This window comes from Festucalex cinctus, chromosome 3 (genome assembly GCF_051991245.1).
Source record: "Festucalex cinctus isolate MCC-2025b chromosome 3, RoL_Fcin_1.0, whole genome shotgun sequence".
NCBI classification, from domain to species: domain Eukaryota; kingdom Metazoa; phylum Chordata; class Actinopteri; order Syngnathiformes; family Syngnathidae; genus Festucalex; species Festucalex cinctus.
Window position 1 is genome coordinate 11,192,668 of NC_135413.1, and position 19,694 is coordinate 11,212,361.

Sequence of the window (19,694 nt, forward strand, 5' to 3'; positions counted from 1 at the left end):
TGATCCCAAAGATAAGAGATACATTTCTTGCAAGTCTTTTTTTTTTTTTTTTTAAATCACTCACTCACTCACTCACTCACATCAAGTGAACCCACGCCAACCGGCACCGAAGGCAAGTGACTGTTCCACTCCTCCACCGGAGCCCCGCATTTCCCGCAAGTCTCGAGAGTACCATCCACAGTACAGTGACGTGAAAACAGCGCCACCCGGCACAACCAATCAGCTTGCCTTGCAACCCGGAAAGACGGTTGTGAACAGTAGACACTGACGCCGTCACGTGGCCCCGGGTGTGCTAGCAAAAGAGGCGTTGCTGCTGTTGTCGGGATGAAGGCTACGATTAAACATTGATTGACCCCATGCGATTAACTAGATATGCTTTGGTCTTCCGGTTAGCGCGCATTGCCGGCGAGTTCCGTCCGTCTCCAATAACCTTTTGTCGCTCTCTCCGACCTCTAGCTCGCCCTGGTTCTCCTCGAGTCTTAGCCCGGAAACTAACGATGCAGGCAAGCGGCGACTCGGTCTCGTTGGACGAAAAGAAACCGACCAGCTACGAGTTGCTCATTCTCGCCCACGAGAGGACCTCAAGAACTCCGAGTCCACTTTTGGGGGCCAACGGCGATGACGACTCCGAGGCGGAGTCCTTCAAGGGCGGCAGGACCGAGGAAGTGGACCGGGACACGAAGGAGAGGGCGTTCGCGTGGTGCCGAGATTTCTTGTCCGGAGCGTGGAAGACCATCCAAATAATGGACTTTCAAATCAGCATCATCAGGTGACTACCGAATCATGTTGTTTCCCTCACTTTGTGCTACGTATAGTTAACGTTCAAAAGTTTCGGGACACGTTTGTGGTGGTGTGTGCGCGTGCGCGTGCGTGATGGGGGTACAGTGCACTGAGTGCAAACCCACCCGCGATAGGTGAAAGTCCGCAATATAGAGATAATAATAATAATAATAATAATAATAATAATAATAATAATAATAATAATAATTTGAAACCTAGTTTTGGACCTTCCACACTTTCAAAACTAACTTAAACACACTTTAACTTTTTCAAACACAAACATTATATGTAGTACGCCTGTTCTCAGCCTCTTTTCGTGTAGAATCTCTTGAAGAAAACAGAATGACTTGCTCACAGATCAAACAACTAAAAGGAGCATGCTTGCTTCCAGCTGTTTACCCAGTTGAAGTTTACTTAATCTAAAACAGAAATAAAACAAGACGGAGTTAAACTGTGTTTATTTAAACACTCAAAATGGTCAACCATACCATATAATAACAAAAGTCCACTCATCCATTGCTACCATTACCATATTCAATGCCAAAGACGGGCTAGCATAAATTTGCAGTGGTGTTATGGTAATAATTCCAAAACTTCAAACAACACACATAGAGCAGTAACAAATACGACCAGCATGCAATTCACAGGCCTATAGACTAGGGCTGGGAATCTTTGACTCTCATGATTCAATTTGATTACAATTTTTGGGTGTACGATTTGATTCAGAATCGATTTTCAAATGATTTTCGATTCAAAATGATTTGATTGACAAATTATTTCTGCTTCAATTTACAGATATGTACAACATTGTCATGATCTACTCCAGTCTGCTTTGCAAGACAAAATGACAAATAGAGACATTGTCCCCCCCCTTAAAACGCTTCTTTCATGACCACAGTTGCTGTACTAATTTCCTACCCTCCAGCCAAGACTTTGGTGGCATTTTAGGAGATTCTAGAAAGACAACAAATATGTGCTGAAAACAGGGAATGCAGTAATTGTTTTTTTTTAAACAAGTAGCTTGTAATATGTAAGTTACCCTTACGCTAGATGACCTGTGTCCACTTTTCGTTGTATTTTTGTTTGTTGGTATACTGAGAGATGTGTTTCAAATGTCAAATATTTGCCATGGCTCAAATTAAGGTTGGGAGACACCAATTTGGACCAGAGTCCATTCCGTGAATCTGGTCAAATTTGGATTTGGTTATCTTTGAAAACAACATTTCACATTCAGTCATTATTTGGAATGATTCTTTCCAGAGTCAAAACTGGAACCACCATAAACCCTTTATTTACTGAACAGATAATGGAGTAACATTTACACAATCATTTATTTCCATAGATGTATAATAAGAACACTTTAACTGGTCAACTATGGTTAGGGCAAAGGTAATAAAACACTCTTAAAACAGCCATGTGCTGCAGTCTATTTTTTTTAACCATTTACTATCAGGCAAGATATGACCCCCCCCCCCCAAAAAAAAAAAAAATAATTCATTCTGTTTGTTTATCTTCCTGTTAAATTTGGGCTGTAATTTTCATCTCCAACTATTGCTGTATATCACACGAAAACCGTTGCACACACAGTTGATCCTTTAACACTGGATGAAACAAAGCCCAGTGAGCTGCAAGTCTGATGCTAGAGATTGTCGTGACGATTAATGTTGTATGTTTTGTTGCTCTTTTTCCAGTGGTGGCCTGAGTAATCTGCTCTACCTGTGCAGCCTACCTGACCACGTGGACAGCGTTGGGGAGGAGCCACGCCAGGTGCTCCTCAGAATCTACGGTGCCATCCTCCAGGGCGTGGACTCGCTGGTGTCGGAGAGTGTCATGTTTGCCATTTTGGCCGAGCGGACTTTGGGACCCAAACTGTACGGCATCTTCCCAGACGGGCGCTTGGAACAGTATCTTCCGGTATGACACGCTGACCTACATTTATGTACAACCTCAATTCTAATATTTGTTACATGACAATTGACATGTTAATTGTAAAGAGCATTTTTGAGTTGACTTCCCCTTTAAGGCCACGCATAGTCACGGATTTGATAGTATGGAATGTAGGGATGGGTACCGAAGACGGTATTTTTGTGGTAAGTATCGATTGGGATCGGTACTTCAGAGCATCGATTCACGTAAAATAAAACGGTGCCATGCTTCGGTACTGAAGCACGTCGTTTTAAGTTGTGATTGTGCGGAAGTATGTGTGTTGACTATTTTCCATGGTGCACTTGAACGCAACATTATATGCAAATTACGCACCGGGCATGCTGACGTCCCCCACTTGCGGGAGCCTAGCCGGTCTGGAGCCGCGTGGTCGGTAGGAGGAAGCGACTGGCGGCGAGTGGGTGCCGCGGCCCCAGTGGCAGCTCAGCTTAGAGAACCAACCGCCCAACCTGCGGGTGTCACCGCTTCTTCCTCGGTCCACAACGCAGCATTCACTCAACCGGGTCCAGGCCGGGCCGCAGCCGGTGGAGGGACGCCAACATTTCCGGGTTTGGGAACTAGCGAGACTTTTGTGCCTCCCGCCAAACAAATACATACAGTTTATAAAGGAGGAGGAAAGCCTGTGTACCCGACGGAAGCTGGAAATGTCCGCTTCCCCGGAATCAGCACACGGCTGGGAGCGACCCCACCGAATAGAATCATGAGAGAAGGTAAACAGCTTCACCATCGTTAAGGTATATAGACATTGTAATTTGGATGTACAGTAGGATACTACTCTTGAACACATTTACAATTGCGAAAGCTTGTGGCCAAAATGTAGCGAGCATTACAGACCACTTCGGGTGGAGGCAAACGATTAATTTGAACGCAATTACCGTATTTTCCGCACTATAAGGCGCACATCATTATAAGGCGGCCCTCCAATGTATGGCATATTTGCAAACTTTTTCCATATATAAGGCGCACCGCATTATAAGGCGCACCTTTAATGAATGACATATTTTAAAGCTTTTTTCATATATAAGCCGCTATAATAGAGGCTGGGGTTACGTTATGCATCTATTAGATGGTGCTGCGCTAAAGGGAATGTCAACAAAACAGTCAGATAGGTCTATCAAACTTTATTAATAGATTACAAACCAGCTTTCTGACAACTCCAAAATGAATAAACAGCTGTTTTATTATTTTCTCTGAGGTAAAGTATTAGTATTAGCTAGCTATCCAAGATGGTGGGATCTTCTGCGCATGCGCGTCACCGATCATGCAGGGTCACCGATAGCGTCTTGACAGCGAGACCTATTGCGGCTTAATATTGATCCATATATAAGGCACGCTGGATTATAAGGCGCATGGTCAGCTTTTGAAAAAATTGAAGGCTTCTAGGTGTGCCCTATAGTGTGGAAAATACGGTATTCTCTTTGTTCACATCATGTCCCCTTCCAACTCTGTTTTTTTTTTTTTTTTTTTTTTTTTTCCCCTCCCTACTATATTGAGTGCAAAGTGGGTTGGAACTTAACTCATTGCGTGGCATGTGGCAACCTTTATGTTCTGGAAAAATAACTGCACAAAAAACGAAAACATCAATTATTAATTTATATATTTACTGTTTAACTTCTTTCTTGTGTTATTCATTGCATAGAACTTTGCGTTACACTTTTTTTGTAATATTAATTTATCTGTATTAATTATACTTAAGTAATTGTAGAATGTTATACTTTTTTTTTCTTTTTTATTTTTACTATTCCTCCCTAGCTCATTTGTTTTACATTTTTGTTATTTGTCAAAGTTTATATATTTAAAAGTAATTGTTAAATTGATTAGAAAAAAATACTGTTACATAACAATGAACATTTATTACATCTAAATAAATAAATAAAATTGAAAACAAATAAAAAATAAAATGAAAACAAGAGCACAAACGTACCGAAAATTGGTACCGTTGAGTACCGGTATCGATGCCCAGGTACCGAGTGTCGGAACAGTATCGGTTCAAATGTGAAAGGTACCCATCCCTAATGGAATGTGAGGATGGCGAATAATACTTGCACCTCCCCTGCTCAATTTATGCAAAATGAATTTTTTATTTATGGTATAATCAGTGGAATAATTGGTCCTAAAAATATATATTTGATCTCTGAAGCCCTAGTTTCAGTACTGTGATGTGATAGTGATGGTATTAAAAGGTAGATTAAGTCCACACTAAAGGGCCCAGGGACCAAAGGCATTTCTTTGGATTCATATTGCCGTTTTTGTTTTTTGGTTTTTTTAATCGCAGAACACACGCATGCGCACAGATCAGCTTTCAGACGGAGACATCTCCGCTGAGATCGCCACAAAGTTGGCGCGATTTCACAAAATGGTTATGCCCTTTAACAAAGAGCCCACCTGGCTGTTTGGGACCATTGACAAGTAAGTAGCCAAACTAGCTCTCGCCTCATGTCACTCGCCCTTGTTTATTAATGATGTCACATGTTGACTGCATCCGTTAGATACATGGATCAAGTGTTGACGCTGACTTTCACACGCGATGCCCATGTGAAGAAGTACAAGAAGCTGATGAAGTTCAACCTGCCAACGGAGCTCAAGAACCTTCGGTGAGTGGACTTACTGTCTCTCAATGACACATAAAACTTAGAGCCATATACTGTAACTGTATAAACTAATACATGGAAATGAATCAGCAAATCATTATTCATAGTTAATACCTAAATGAAACGTAATAAGGGCATAAATATTTTTTAATCAAGTGAATAGCTGAAGTCAATATATTGTCTATAATCCATTTAAAAGTGTGCAGCTGGTCTGAGATGAGGCAATGTACACATGGGCCCTGCTATTTCGTCAGGTTTCATTCAAAACTCCAAAACATTGCAAAGACAGCAGCTTTTCTTGTCGCCATCAAATTTTGAACACGTTTAAGATTTCTTTGTGAGCATAAAAATGGTTTGCGAGTGCCTGCCGAATATCTTTGCAATGTTTTGCAATCTTACAAAACTTGACGAAATAGCAACACTCGTTAAATGTGCCTACCTTCGCAAGCCTGCGCTGCTCAGTGAGATACGGGCTATCAAGCTTTGGAAAATATATTTTTGCCTTTATTGGGAAAGCAGCTGACCTTTGTCCCAGTGCCTTCTCCTCTCAATAGTCCACACGACCAGCTGGCATGCTACACGTGTCTGTCTCCCTTATCAACTGCTAAGATGAAGATTGTGCTGCATTCTATAATGATAAAGTGTTTCCACATCAACTCGGAATCTTGTTGTGAACATACACACGCACACCATAGTGCAGTGGTTGCTTACTTGCTTCTCAAACCTTTTCACTTCAGGAGAGATATTTATTTATAATTATCCTCATATCCACGCCAAATAAACAAATGGGTAACTACCATGTGTTGCGCTAAATGCCATAGAAATGAAAAAAAGTTGCCTATTTTCGAAGGGGAAAAAAAGTTACGTCACAAAACATGTTAATTTGTGAGAGAAAATAGTTGTAATGTTGTGAGAATGAAGTCAGATTTTTGTCTTTGAAAAAATATATAGTCAAAGTTTAAAAAATGAGAAAAAGAATGCATATTCAAACTCATTTCATAAATATAATTTAATTTATAACGTCACGTCCTTTATTCTATGAAAGGCTTTATTCTCTAAAAACAGAATAGGAGTATATTATTGAGAACATGCCATTCTCCACCCATTCATTCTGGGAGCTGTTATATTTCATAATGTAATTTATGTACAGTTGATAGTAAAGTAGCAAAATTTCGAGTTAAAGTGAACTTTTGTTTTTTGATAATTTGTCTAAAGTGAAATGTTGCAAAAATGCTATTTCTTTATATTTTGTTTAATTTAATTTATTATTTACAACATTATACATGCCAGGGTCACCAATACACTACACTTTCAGTTGTTTATTGAACGGGACAATCAGATTCAGAAAACTGTATTCATCCCACAAAGAGCAATTCAGTCACAGTTTCCCAGTATGCATTCATACTGTCCATGAATGAATAATATATAATCAAAGAAACACATTGAAGCATGGGATAGAGAGATATCTGAGCATAAGTAGCCGACAAATTGTAGGACAAGATAAACAAGATACGATAAGACATAAACAACCACACACAAATGGACAATAAGAATACTTGCAAGGAGCTGCTGTAGGCTCCAACTCACAGCCAGACTCTACCACACAGACTAACCAACTAATTTGATCATATGAGCAATAATTTGGGGTCCTGTTTCTGGTACTGTTGTCGTTTATGCTTCTAAAAAAGCACTTATGTCAAATTGGTTGAGTGCGCAAATCTTTTGCACTTAACTGAATGTCTTGTGTTGTTCTCGGCTCTTTAAAACTCATTCACTGACAGCCATTTTAGAATATGTCAAAATGTTCATTACCCACGTGATATTATGTTCAATAATTATTAGGGGTGTCACGATTCGCCAACTCCACGATTCGATTTAAATTTCGATTTTGGGGTCACGATTCGATTTTTTTTTCGATTTTTTTTTTTTTTTTTTTTTTTCCGCTCCCCCACTTTATAACACAGAGGCATATGCTTCTGTAGGCTAAGGCTAGTCTATGATCATTGGTTCTATTCATTGTACAGTAAATCTTATTTCAAAAGATCGGCTACATATAGGTGATGCAATTTCCATATTATTTTTGTGTAAATTTATGTAATATATGATAATTGACATTAGGCAGGAATGATCAAATTCAAAGAATTTATTTACAATATAAAGTTAACCGTCTTGTTCTTACTGAAGTGTAAAATAAAAAATAAAAAAACAAAAACAAAAAGTCACAGTGGGTGCCTGCCATCTATTGACTGTTTTTGGTTACAACAGTGTGCTGTGCGTTCCTCTTAAAATAATGTGCAATGTGCAACAACAACAAAAAATATATTGTATCCAAAGTCATGGAACAAATACAGCCTGAACAAACTATATCCCAACATTTACAGTTGCTGGGCATACTGTAGCGTGGTTCAAGTACACTAATTAAATGTTTGAATCCAGCGTTTTCCAAGGCTGCAGGTCTGCTGCTATAAATAGACCTATGGATCTGGCGTTTCGCGCGAGCTGAAGTGTGTGGAAGTTTCACTGTAAATGAGGATGAAATAGTTGGTTGGACCGTTGTTTTCCCACTTCTAGTTGAATTTGATAAATCTAAATCTTTGTGATGCCTGCGTAAATGTCCCGTCATGTTTGTCGTGTTTCCCGTTGTTACGGCTGGCGGCTCGGGCCATTCAGTTTGAATGCGCCAGCGCGACACTCTGATTGGAGGACTGTGCCAGCGCGACACTCCGATTGGACGACTGTGCCAGCGCGACACTCCGATTGGACGACTGTGCCAGCGCGACGCTATTGTGTATCCGTGTATTATACCCCTATTGGTTATTGTTGTTTCTCCTCCGTTCTGTCAAATGCGGTTATTATTTGTTCACCTTCCACTTTCACTCCCTTGTCAAACCCCTGCCTGAAATTTCAATTAAAACTACTCAGATGTTAAAGTCGACCCGTGTTTATCTACTCTATATTTTCTGTTATTGTGTTACTTCCCTTCCCCTTGACGAGCCGGGCGTAACACCGTGGCCGAGTACAGTACGCGCACATAGCATATCTTGCAACTGTGGTCTTTTTATCGACAACGTGAACGTTGTCGACATAACTCACCGGGAACGCAAAATGTTTCCAAACTGGTGACGAGAGAAGCGGGAGCGGCTTGAAGCACCATTGCTGTGTCTGTCCGCGCTTGCCATCATGACTGCAGGAGAAGTCAGCTAACAAGTGCCGTTAGCTAGTAGCTGAATGGCTGCGTCTCATTTGCTTTCCTGGGAGGTGGCGGTGGCGGCGGTGGCGGCGGGCGCGGGGGGGGGGGCATCGAATCGTGTGTCCTCTCTTCTATTTCGATGCTCGAAATCGTGACGTAATTTCGATCGATTTCGATAAAAAATCGAAATCGTGACACCCTTAATAATTATATATATATATAAACCGAATCTGCCAAATGACAGATAGACAAATAGACTCTCTGCTTTCTGCCTTGTCCCGTTCTTGTAAAATTGACAGTTGAAAAATGTATGTTCACAAAATGCAGCCATTACTCCCATGGATTGTCAAACTGTGCATTTATTTCATATAAAATGGGGCTATGATGTCATCTACTGGAGGTTGTGCATCAGTAAAGTTGTTTCCAAGTTTGACATTCACACTGAAGCATAATCAGATTCTCCCCATCTAGCCCCATTGATAAAAAAAAATGTAATTGACAAGTATTCTTGTTCAAGGCAGTGAATGAGTTTTATAAGGCCAAATGTCTCCTGCTCTTGTTTCACACAGTGACTTACTTGCAGCAACACCATCACCTGTGGTCTTCTGCCACAATGATGTCCAAGAAGGTAAAAAAAAAAAACACACGAAAATCTCTCTCCATTAATGGGATCTGCAGGCCACTAACAGTTTGCTCATAGATGTTCACAGTCATTAGTGCGCGGGATAGTCATGTATGTATCTAATAAGTAACTAAGTACAAATACCTAATCCATTCCTTATATTGTCAAAAAATAGTCTCATTTTCTTTTTCTTTTTTTCTTTTTTTTTGTCTAAATGTACTTGTAGTACAGTCAGACTACTTTTGCCACCTCTGATGTTTGTGCAGGTAATGTTCTGATACTGCACCAAGCGGACCAAAGCTCAACAGATCGACTGATGCTCATCGACTTTGAGTACAGCAGCTACAACTACAGGTGATGTCGTGTTTGAAATGTAGTTTTATATAAATAGATCAGTGCCATTTTAAAAAATGTATCATTTAGGGGTTTTGATTTCGGGAACCATTTCTGCGAGTGGATGTATGACTACACCTACAACCAGTGGCCCTTCTACAAAGCCACGCCAGAGGATTACCCAAGCAGAGAGCAACAGGTTGGTGCACATTTTCATCATTTATTACAGCTTCAACACATTGGAATACCATTGGACAGGTCAATGATTCACATTTAGTAAGTATTCAAGAACTAAGCATCATCTTTGTAAAGGCAACATTTTTGGTACATACTAAACAATAACATGATAAATGTTACAATATTTCCAATTCTCCTTCATGGTCAGCTTTACAAAATGTAGTTCTTCTCACAGTGCCATCTAGTGGAATTTTGAGTTAAGATTTAATATGTTAGTCAAAGTAATGTGAAAATTGAGTGAAACAAAACTAAACCTAAAAATAAAAATAGATAAGTAAGTACTATATGTAGAGGGGAAAACAAAAAAACTCAGTTTTATGAGAACAAAGATTAAAATATGTACCATAATTGCCGGACTATAATCCACGACTTTTTTTCACACGCTTTCAACCCTGCGGCTTATACAATGATGCGGCTAATATACGAATTTTTCATCCTGAACCGTAACAAGCATTTGAAGACATAAAATTAATTAAATTAACACTGGAAGCGAGAGAATATTTGATCTTTTTCTCTTTCTGTGTGGGAGGATTTCCCATCGACCAATTGATTTATTTTCACATTGATATCTTTGGGGATCTATTTTGTACTGTGAATGAGGCCATCGGCGGAAGGATACATGAAAAGAAGGGGGGAACATCTGCCATTAAGTTAAAGCGTGCATGTTGCACTTAAGGTTAATTGTTTGATTGACACTAATATGCGAAGAAGAGTGAACAGCCAGCGTGGGGAGGAAGAGAGAGAGGGGACGGTGATGTTCAACGAGGAAGGAACTTTGACTTCCGAGGAGCACACGTCAACGTGACTGACTGACAATGAGACTGAGGCTGATGCGTTTGATGGAGAACTTGCCCAGTTTGTTTTGGATACAGAAGACGAGGACTTAGAGGGATTTGTGATTGATCAAAAGCAACGTAAGTACATTGTTATTGCTCCCCGCATTTTTAAAAACTAGCGCTAGCATGTGCTAGTGTATGTTTTAGCATACTGCCGTGTAGCGTCGCTGGGAGGTTGGAGGCGCTCCCAGAATGCTTTGTGGCACTGTCGATTAAAAGGGTGTTTAAAATGCATGTTGTGTGTTAATTATTCTGCTAGTTAGTGGTCTAGTTGTTGTATTGGTTTTGGTAGTGCTTTCTAGTTTGTTGCTACATGGTGATTTAATTTTGCTGTGATACTGTGATTGTACATGACATGAAGAAGAATGTCTTGCCTGCATTCTGCGAGTTGAAAGTGGGTAAGCGAGATTTTCTGCTTACAATAACGAAAGTGGTCACTGGTCCTCACTTACATAGTACTGTCTTCCTTTGTAAATATTTCATTTTCAATGTGGGCACATGCGGCTTATAGTCAGGTGCGGCTTATGTATGGACAAAATGTTTTCCCCTTTAGAAAAATCACGTGCGCCTTACAGTCCAGCAATTACGGTAATCTGAGTTGTAAATATGCAGGAAAAAAAAAAAAGTGATTTTAAGAGAATTACATCGAGGGAAAGTCATAATTTTGAAAAACACTTGCAAATTTACAAGAAAAGGTAAGGCAAGGTAAAAGCCTAATTATTTTAAGAAAGTTTAAGTAAGTCATAATATAATATCACACTATGGTATTTTTTTTTTTTCAATAAAGCTGGCAATTCTTGGAGAATAAAAAGTGAACAATTTTACAAGAATGAAGTCATGATTTTTTTTTTTTTTGTATTTTAGGACCAAAAGCCACAAAAACGTTTATAAAAAAAAAAAAAAAAATAAAAAAAAAAAAAAAAAAAAAGTTATTTATTTATATATTTATTTGTGCTAATTTAGATATTTTACAACCGCCCCCCCCCCCCCCCCCCCCCCCCCCCCAGCTTCGTTTCATCAGAAGTTATCTGTCAGAGCATAGAGGATGTGGTGATCAAAGTGTGGACCAGACTCAGATAGAGGAAGAGATGATCATTGAAGCCAACAGGTAAACCGGGCTGTCAAACATCTTGACAACTAAAAAAATAATAATAATAATAATAATAAAAAAAATATCACACAATTATATGACAACTTTGTCATTGCTCTTGTGCAGGTATGCGTTAGCATCACACTTCCTGTGGGGTCTTTGGTCCATTATCCAAGCGAAGCTCTCCAAGATTGAGTTTGGCTACATGGTAAGGAGGAGCCCTTTGTTTTTGTTATTGTTGTATTTATAGTACGGTGGTACTTTTATAAAAACATACAAGTTGCATAATTAAGTAGAATATGAAGACGTAAACAGTTTGTGCACCATGATTCATGTCAGGGGCAGTATAGCGCCGAGAGATATTCTACGCATATTTGATGATGATACGCAGAAGACTGCCTCAATCAGGCTGCAGTAATATTAGTCGTGTCTTTGCAGAGCGTAGAGAGTAAGCCTGTGAGTATTGTTATATTTTTCAGCTGCATGTGTTGCTAGTATTTGTGTTCAAATGAAAGTTGTGTAAAGGTTTAAACTATTGCTATCTTGATGCTAATTGCATTCCTGTTCGTTGCTTGCAGACTTTCATATGTAATGTGGTTTGATTAAATACACATTGTAAAATGTCTTTGCTATATGCCTAGTTTTAAACTAAACGTTACCTTGGAGTGGCTATAAATAGCTTGAAAGTATTTGGCCTACTCTGAGGATTTCTTTATTATCTGCCAAAATGCTGCTTGACGTGAAGCTTGCTGACACCATATGGTGCGAGTCGTATCTCAATTTTTTGGAACAAATTCAACTCATGAATCAAGATGCTGCTGAGTGTATGTAGGTACGTACTTGTCTAATTATAATCCATGATACGATCATTTACCAGGACTACGCCCAGGTCCGCTTTGATGCCTACTTCAAGCAAAAGAAGCTCTTCTCCTGAAGCCCTCCTTGCACTCGTCTGAAAATCCAAACTTTTTTTTTTTTTTTTTTTTTTAAGTACTTTATTTAAATACATTTAAATGATTGTAATGAGAACAGTCTCTTGTGTATGCATTTCTAATCAAACAATTTAAGACAGTCCAAGCAAGTTCTATAAATCCAGTTGGATTTTGAGGTCCCCTCTCACAACCCCATCATTTTTTCCTCTTCTTTTTGATGCACTAGTCTATGGTGGACCACTTTTTGGCATACACATTTGTCTTGTCCTTTCATTGTGGAAGGCGGTTGTTATTATTTTTTGACTACCTCACTTGCTCTGGTGACTTATGTTCCGTCCACATTCATATGAAGATGCACATCATCCAGGATTCTAAATGGTACTCAGAAATGAATTGTGTTTCCCTTATTTGGTGATTACACAGTCCTGGATGAAGGAGTATTAGAGACGCAGTGAAAGACATGTTAATGTTTTGAAAATAATGTTGTAATTTTGTTAGAATAATTAAGTCATAATGCTACAAGGAAAATATTTTTCAGAAAATAGTCATAAAATCCATAGAAATAGACTAAAGTCATACAAGAAAAAAAATTGTAAGGAGGCAAGTTGCAATATTACACAAAACATAACTTGACAAGAATGATGGCATAAATATATTGGACAAATTGTAGTTTTGGGTGAAATAAGTTACAAAATAATGGGACAAAAATTAATAATTTTACAAAAAAAAGTTATGTTTAGGCTTCAGAGATTTCACTTATTTCTGAAAGGCAATATTATTATTATTATTGTTATTATTATTATTATTATTATTATTATTATTATCAATATTATGACATTATTGTAATACTCAAACTATTCCCTAATAGTCAACTTTCCTTATTGCAGTGTTTTGTTCTGAAATTACAATTCTTCATAATTTATAATAATAGTCATATTACAAGACATAAGATGTAATTACCCAACAATGAAGTCATAGATTTGCCAGGGAAATCATCATCAATTTAAGGGAAACGTCCTAATATTACAAGCAAAAAAATAGTAAATATGGCTAAAAGTTACACATTTGCAAGAGAAAAGTTGAAATATGACAAGAAAAATATGCCAGTTTTATGGGGAAAAAGTCATTAAAATTCCTGGACACTTTTATGAGAATAAAATCATTATGTTCCAAGAAAAGAAAAGAGAATCTTTTTCTTTTTTTTGTATTATTTTTTTTTTATGACTAAGTATTCTAGTGTCTCATGGTGATTTCACTGTATTGAAAGGCGCTATAATTTGACTATTATTAAAACTGTGACTTTTCTCTAAAATTTTCATTTTCTAAAATTTGACCTGTTTGTGATATCATCTTATTCTTAGAATTATGAGTTAATATGAATTATATTTTTCCTACTGTCTTGTCACTGTGACCCTAATACTCCTTTATACTCTGTGAGACTGCTGTACTGTACTCCACAAAATAACAATATTTGGACAGGTGTACCGTTAACAGTGTCGAGCATGACTGCTGTAAATACAGTTATACTACAGCACGAATGTTTGACATAAAAAGGAAAACAATCAACAAATACATTATCTTACTGATTTTTTTTTTTAATTTATTTATTTTTTTTAATCCTGAACAAAGCTTAAAGTGTATGGCGTGGCTTGAAGACTTTTGAATTTGTTGTAACCAAAAAAGCTCTACCATCTATTATTGGGAGATAAAAGTAAAATGTGAACTTTTCCAGTCTATTTAAATGCAGAAAAAAACATACTGTTCTCTGTTTTGCATTGCTCCTGTTTGTGCTATTAGTGCGTATAATTTAATAAACTTAAGTCTCTGGAAGAAGCTTGTCCAAACGTTTTCTTTCAAGAACTGCATACAGAGTAATCCAAGGCCCACTTGACATACTTCACCTTTACTTCATTCTCTGAAACTTATCCATCTGGTAAAGGTATGTGAAGCAGTTACATAATTATTGTTTCTGTATGTATCATTTCATTGCTGTCAGGAGGAAACATTTACAATCATGCTAACATTAATATTCCACAAATCAGTCACCACATGGGCTGTCAATTTTTACAAAGAATTAACTAATCTTAAGCATTGAAAATAGCTTCAGAGCAAATCCATGCATACTCTTCCTCTGTCTGAGAAGTGTTGTATAACAACCCATTGACTCGGCGGGAGTCTTGCAGCATTATGTTGACTCAGTGACTGAGTTATTTGTTGTTGTTTTTTTTAAAACAGCTTGGTGATGAAGCAAACCAAGGATTTGGTGCATCTTACCGAATGATGTGACATTAGTGGAAAACAGAGTATGAGAGCAAATTATTCTTTTCCTGCTCCTACACCCAGTGTACCAAGTAAGTAGTACAAATTCGTGCTGGCAAGCAACATGTCCCGTGTCAATAATTGAGTAAATGTAACGGACAGGCTGCAAATTGCCCCCAGGCAGTAGTTTGGACACCGCTCCTCTGGTACTTGCATCCTGCCCTTGTGTCAGTTCAGTGGAACACACAGAAGGTTCAAGTTCCATGTGCCAAAAATAGACCAGACTGACTAAACTGCCCGGCTAAACCAACTGGATCTTTTCTTTATCCAGAACAAACGGGGAAGTTTGGACAACGTGACATGTCGAAATTAGCAGTATTCAGTCATCATCTTGCCACTGAAATGAACCTTCTAAGGAATTGTTTTGGAAAGCTGTTGGAGTGGATATGCGTGTGGCTGAAACATGGTCTGGTAAGACTTTGCAGTGTTTTTCCCAGAGTTGGTGCATGGACATCAAGTGTCACCCACCCTTACGCGTCACACCAAGAAAACTCAGAGTGGAAACGCAACATGGAACTTCGTACTTATGACCTGGAAGGCCAAAGTGGAAGCGTGGTTACGATCCATACCAGCACGCACACATTCCACGCAAGTACCACTATAGATAGTTGTTCCCAAACATATAATAAAAAACAGTTGAAAGTTTTTTTTTTTTTTTTATATTCAAAGCTATTACTGTTTTAGTGTTAATTCACTCTCTTAAAAGTTCACAAAAGTAACTTGTCGTATAGTATGTAAAATGAGTAGTTAGTGGAGGTTTTTGACATTTGTGTGTAACCGATATCAATAGCCAACAACAGTAAGACCGAGATGCTATTGCTAGTAGCAGTTAGCGCTGTTGTCAGCTGAGCAGCTGCAGTAGAGATGGGGTGGAGAATGATGTGACATGTACCTAATAAAGAGGTCAAAATGGTAAACGATAAATGTTAGTTCATTTACATTACAGTAAAACTCCAGTTACTTGCAGATTTTCAATATTTGCGACAGGACTTTGCCCATATCACCCACAAATTGCAAATGAATGTGTTCCAAAACAATAATTTTCCTTTTTCAATATCAACCATTTTACCGCCCAATCAGGCAGACCTGGGAAGGCTGTCTGAGTGCAGTGACTACTTCCAGGCTTTGTCACAGTCCGGGATGAGGGAGGCCGCTGAGAATCTGGTCAACCTGGAACACGTATCCTCAACTGTTTTCCACCACCTGCTGGAGTTTTACTTTCATGACACATTTGAGACCCTACGGGAGGAGGATTTAAGCCTTCATATACAGGTAGGGTCAGTGGTGGTCCGCACACAAGCACTACTGCTCTGTGTGGCTGAACATGTTCCACATGCCAAAATCTGTTAATGTATATTCAGTTCAAGTCCGTCAATCACTCGTAGTCAGGAATTGATAAAATAATCATCAATTTACTGACTAAATGTGGCACTTGTTTAAAGAGACTAACTTTCTGTGTGTTGTTTGTGGAGGTCAGCAGCTACCTCCTGGCTGAGGCCTTCCTCTCGCGGTGTTTGTCCGTGCTGACCGAGAATCTGAGGCCGGACAGGTGTCTATACTACCTGAGTCTGGCTCAGGAGATCTGCTGCGTAGAGCTGAGGAGCACCGTGTTCGCCTACCTGAGCAGGAACCTGCTGGAGCTGCCTCATGTCATCAGGTATGTTAACTTGTTCGTAATGAATTGAGGATGTGTGTTTTGAGGAAAGTGACTCTTGACTCGCTTTTGCAACAATTCTTGTGGTGCCTCAGGTGTCTGAGCGACGAGGAAAAAGAGGAGCTCATCCTCCTGAGGATGCGAGGAAAGCCTTGTCTCTGCAGTCTTCGGAAGGAGAACCTGATGTCCTGGAAGGAACCCGAGACGGAGCGCGCCCGGCACGTTTTCGTGGAGCAAAACGGAATGTGGCGTCCCATCACCGAGTTCCCTTTCCGGGCTGACAAGTGGTGCTTCACAGCTGTGGTGCTGTATAACTACTTGTACATCGTAGGAGGCTACAAGACCCTTGTGAAGAGGCGGTGGGACTTCAAAATAGCCACGTTTAGGTATAATCCTTTGACTCAGGAATGGACTACTGCTGCTCCGCTTATTAAGGTAAGAAAAAGATCCGATAATCTATAGCCATTATTTCTACATTAAAAAAAAAAAAAAAAAAAAAGTAATAAATACTGGCCAGTCAATATAGTTGTCATCTTTTAAGTAGTGCTGTCAAATGATTAAAATTTTTAATCTGATTAATCACACTTTTTAATTTTGATTAATCACGATTAATCAGCTAAATACTTGCGTTATTCGCGTATTATAAAATAAATACAAAATACCGTAATATTTTGACATTAACGCATTTTATGATCTGAATGTCATTTGCAAACATTGATTAAATGCATGTACGCAATTGAATGCACGCATGTATTTCTCAAAATGTAACAGCATCTTATCAATCGGGTGCAATTCAGCAATTATTAATTAAACACAAATTACTTTTGTTTTATCTAATTGTCGGGGTGTTTTTTAAAGCGAAATTTACCACCGAGCTCACCAACTGGAATCACCCCGCTCATCTTGGAACAACAGGCGTAGGAAATGCCGTGCATTGACCTCAACACTGACCTGCGCAGCCTTCAATGTAACCATCCGCGGTTACGTTCAAGGCTCAAGTGCGGTAAAAAAACAAATTGTGCGATTAATCTGCGTTAATACGTGATTAATGCGACAATTTTCTGTGATTAATTAATCTATTAACGCTTTAACTTTGACAGCCCTACTTTTAAGCAAAGAAATTGTTTTTGTTGATTATACATTTAATTTAAAAAAATAACTGGCTTATGACAGTTTAATTTTTGACCTTTTGACAAGTGAACTTTGACATTGTATCATCTCCTTAAGGTCAAAGTCAAATGCAACCAAGAACAATAAGTTTTGCAGCTATCATGCTATGGCTGCCAAGTGTGGAGATAAGATAAAAAATGTAGAATTTATTTATTTTGTTTGATGTGCTCAACATTGCTGTGACTTTGAACTTTATTTTGAACATTGAAACTTTATGTTGTAAGAAGTGCAAAGTTCTTCAACCAAAGAACTTAGTCAGACATTTGGTTGGGTCACTTTGCTTGGCTGTATTTTGTTGGTTTGCAGCACAGGAGGCACTTCAGCGCAGTGGCCTGCCAGGGCCGTATCTATGCAGTGGGCGGCTGGTACTTGGACTCCCTTGTCAGCCCGGACTCCAGCACGGCCCTGTACACAGCCGTGGAGTGCTACGATCCATGGGAGGACACCTGGAGGTCTGTACAGCAAAGAAGTGATTTCACGGCATTGCCATAAGTGTGTCCAATCACGCTGATTGTTACGCTGAATTGATGTTACATTTTGCTATGCTAGATTGTTTTTCTATCATAGGCTATGCTAGGCTGTTGCTTTATCTATGCTAGAATGTCATAGTATGTATACTGTATCTACTCTGTGTGTGTGTGTGTGTGGGTGCGTGTGTTTGTTATGTCATGCTATGCTGTATTATGCTATGCTATGTTATGCTGTTTTAGCCTAGCAAGGCTAGGTTAGGTTACTCCACACTATGCATTCTATCCTATGCAGTTGTGTTTTTTATACTGTACGTGTAATTTCAACATGTCTGTCTGCCTCAGGTTTGTCTCGTCGCTCCCCCTCACGGACTTTCAGTTCACTGTATCTCTTTCTCACGACGTACCCCTGATGACCAGTCTTGGACACTGTCTGTATGTCCTGGGCAGCATACAGAGGACTGGAGAGAAACTGCTGCTCCAGTACGACACCAGGCAAGGTATTAGCGTCAGTGTCACAATCGAGTATGGAAAGGCTATTTGAGAATACAGCTTCGTCAAGTCTCCGGGTTAATCGAGTGAAAAATGTCATCTGTATGTGTCTTGGAATCTCTGGCAGATTTGTGGTCTGAGCTGCTTCCTACGCTCACCAGAGCAGATGCTGACCTTCCAGCTCTTTACTTCCTCATGGGCGCCTCGGACAAGTTAGTGGTGATTGGAGGAAACAACTCGCACAACGTCGTCACGTCGTTTTGCGTCCGCTCGCAGAAATGGGGACAGGTAAAGACTAACCACAGATTATTATAAACTCTTGTTATTATTAAGTCTGAACGATTCAATGATTGACAACAAATCACAAATCTTTGAAACAGGAATCTTTACTGGTCCCGATCTGAGCAAAATTAAAAATAAGATATGTTTTCAAGATATGAGCTGTCACTTGTCCATTTTTTTTTTGTCTTGAGTTTTTACTTGGTCCTAAAAAAAAAAGTGTACTCGCTTAATTCCAACTCACAATGAAAAACAACATAGACAGGCTAACAAAACTACTATCAATGTTGCTGTAATTATAAACCTTGAAATAAGTCATTTAAACACCAGCAGATAGAGTATACATCAATACTCAGAGGCATATATATATATATATACAAGCATTCTTTATACGCTGTGAAAACCAACTTGTATTACCACAGCTTAATCGAAATGGTCCTCTTCATGTATTATACTGCTCCCTGGTGGTTAAGGCGTGCCCATCAGAAGGAGCAACACCATGCCCATTGAATTATGATGCACAAATTGTTTACATAGTTAATATTGTTTTCAAAGTAAAAAAATTTTAGAACGTAAAACACTTTATAGTAGTGGTATTTTTCTTTTCAAAAAGCCTTACAATTAATTTTGTTGCTGTTTCTTTCTCTTTTCTTTTTTTTTTTTTTTTTTTTTTTTAAGCCTGTAACAAATTGAAGATATTCTATGTAATGGTGAGGGCCTCCAACAAGTGCTTCACTTCCTTTGCGCAGGTACACAGT

General features: G+C 38.9%; 2 protein-coding genes across 3 annotated transcripts in view; both read left to right on the forward strand.

Moving 5' to 3' along the window:
- Positions 1-244: 244 nt before the first annotated feature.
- chkb (choline kinase beta) lies at positions 245-14,388 on the forward strand. Its single transcript, XM_077515801.1, has 10 exons — positions 245-769; positions 2,472-2,694; positions 5,000-5,133; positions 5,214-5,318; positions 9,075-9,133; positions 9,394-9,481; positions 9,551-9,659; positions 11,541-11,641; positions 11,750-11,831; positions 12,501-14,388. Exons 1-10 carry the CDS (start codon positions 357-359, stop codon positions 12,555-12,557), a joined length of 1,371 nt encoding a protein of 456 aa, XP_077371927.1. The 5' UTR covers positions 245-356; the 3' UTR covers positions 12,558-14,388.
- A 531-nt stretch (positions 14,389-14,919) lies between these two features.
- LOC144015633 (kelch repeat and BTB domain-containing protein 11) overlaps positions 14,920-19,694 on the forward strand; it is an 8,488-nt gene continuing 3,713 nt past the window's right edge. Inside the window, exons 1-8 of one of the 2 annotated variants that reach the window (XM_077515799.1) lie at positions 14,920-15,466; positions 15,959-16,146; positions 16,347-16,531; positions 16,624-16,963; positions 18,005-18,150; positions 18,511-18,665; positions 18,785-18,945; positions 19,686-19,694. The exon at positions 19,686-19,694 is cut by the window's right edge and continues 223 nt beyond it. In XM_077515799.1, coding sequence (XP_077371925.1) covers positions 15,175-15,466; positions 15,959-16,146; positions 16,347-16,531; positions 16,624-16,963; positions 18,005-18,150; positions 18,511-18,665; positions 18,785-18,945; positions 19,686-19,694 — 1,476 coding nt within the window. In that variant the 5' untranslated portion in view covers positions 14,920-15,174. The remainder of the gene's footprint in view (positions 15,467-15,958; positions 16,147-16,346; positions 16,532-16,623; positions 16,964-18,004; positions 18,151-18,510; positions 18,666-18,784; positions 18,946-19,685) is intronic. The other variant, XM_077515800.1, reaches the window with a different exon arrangement.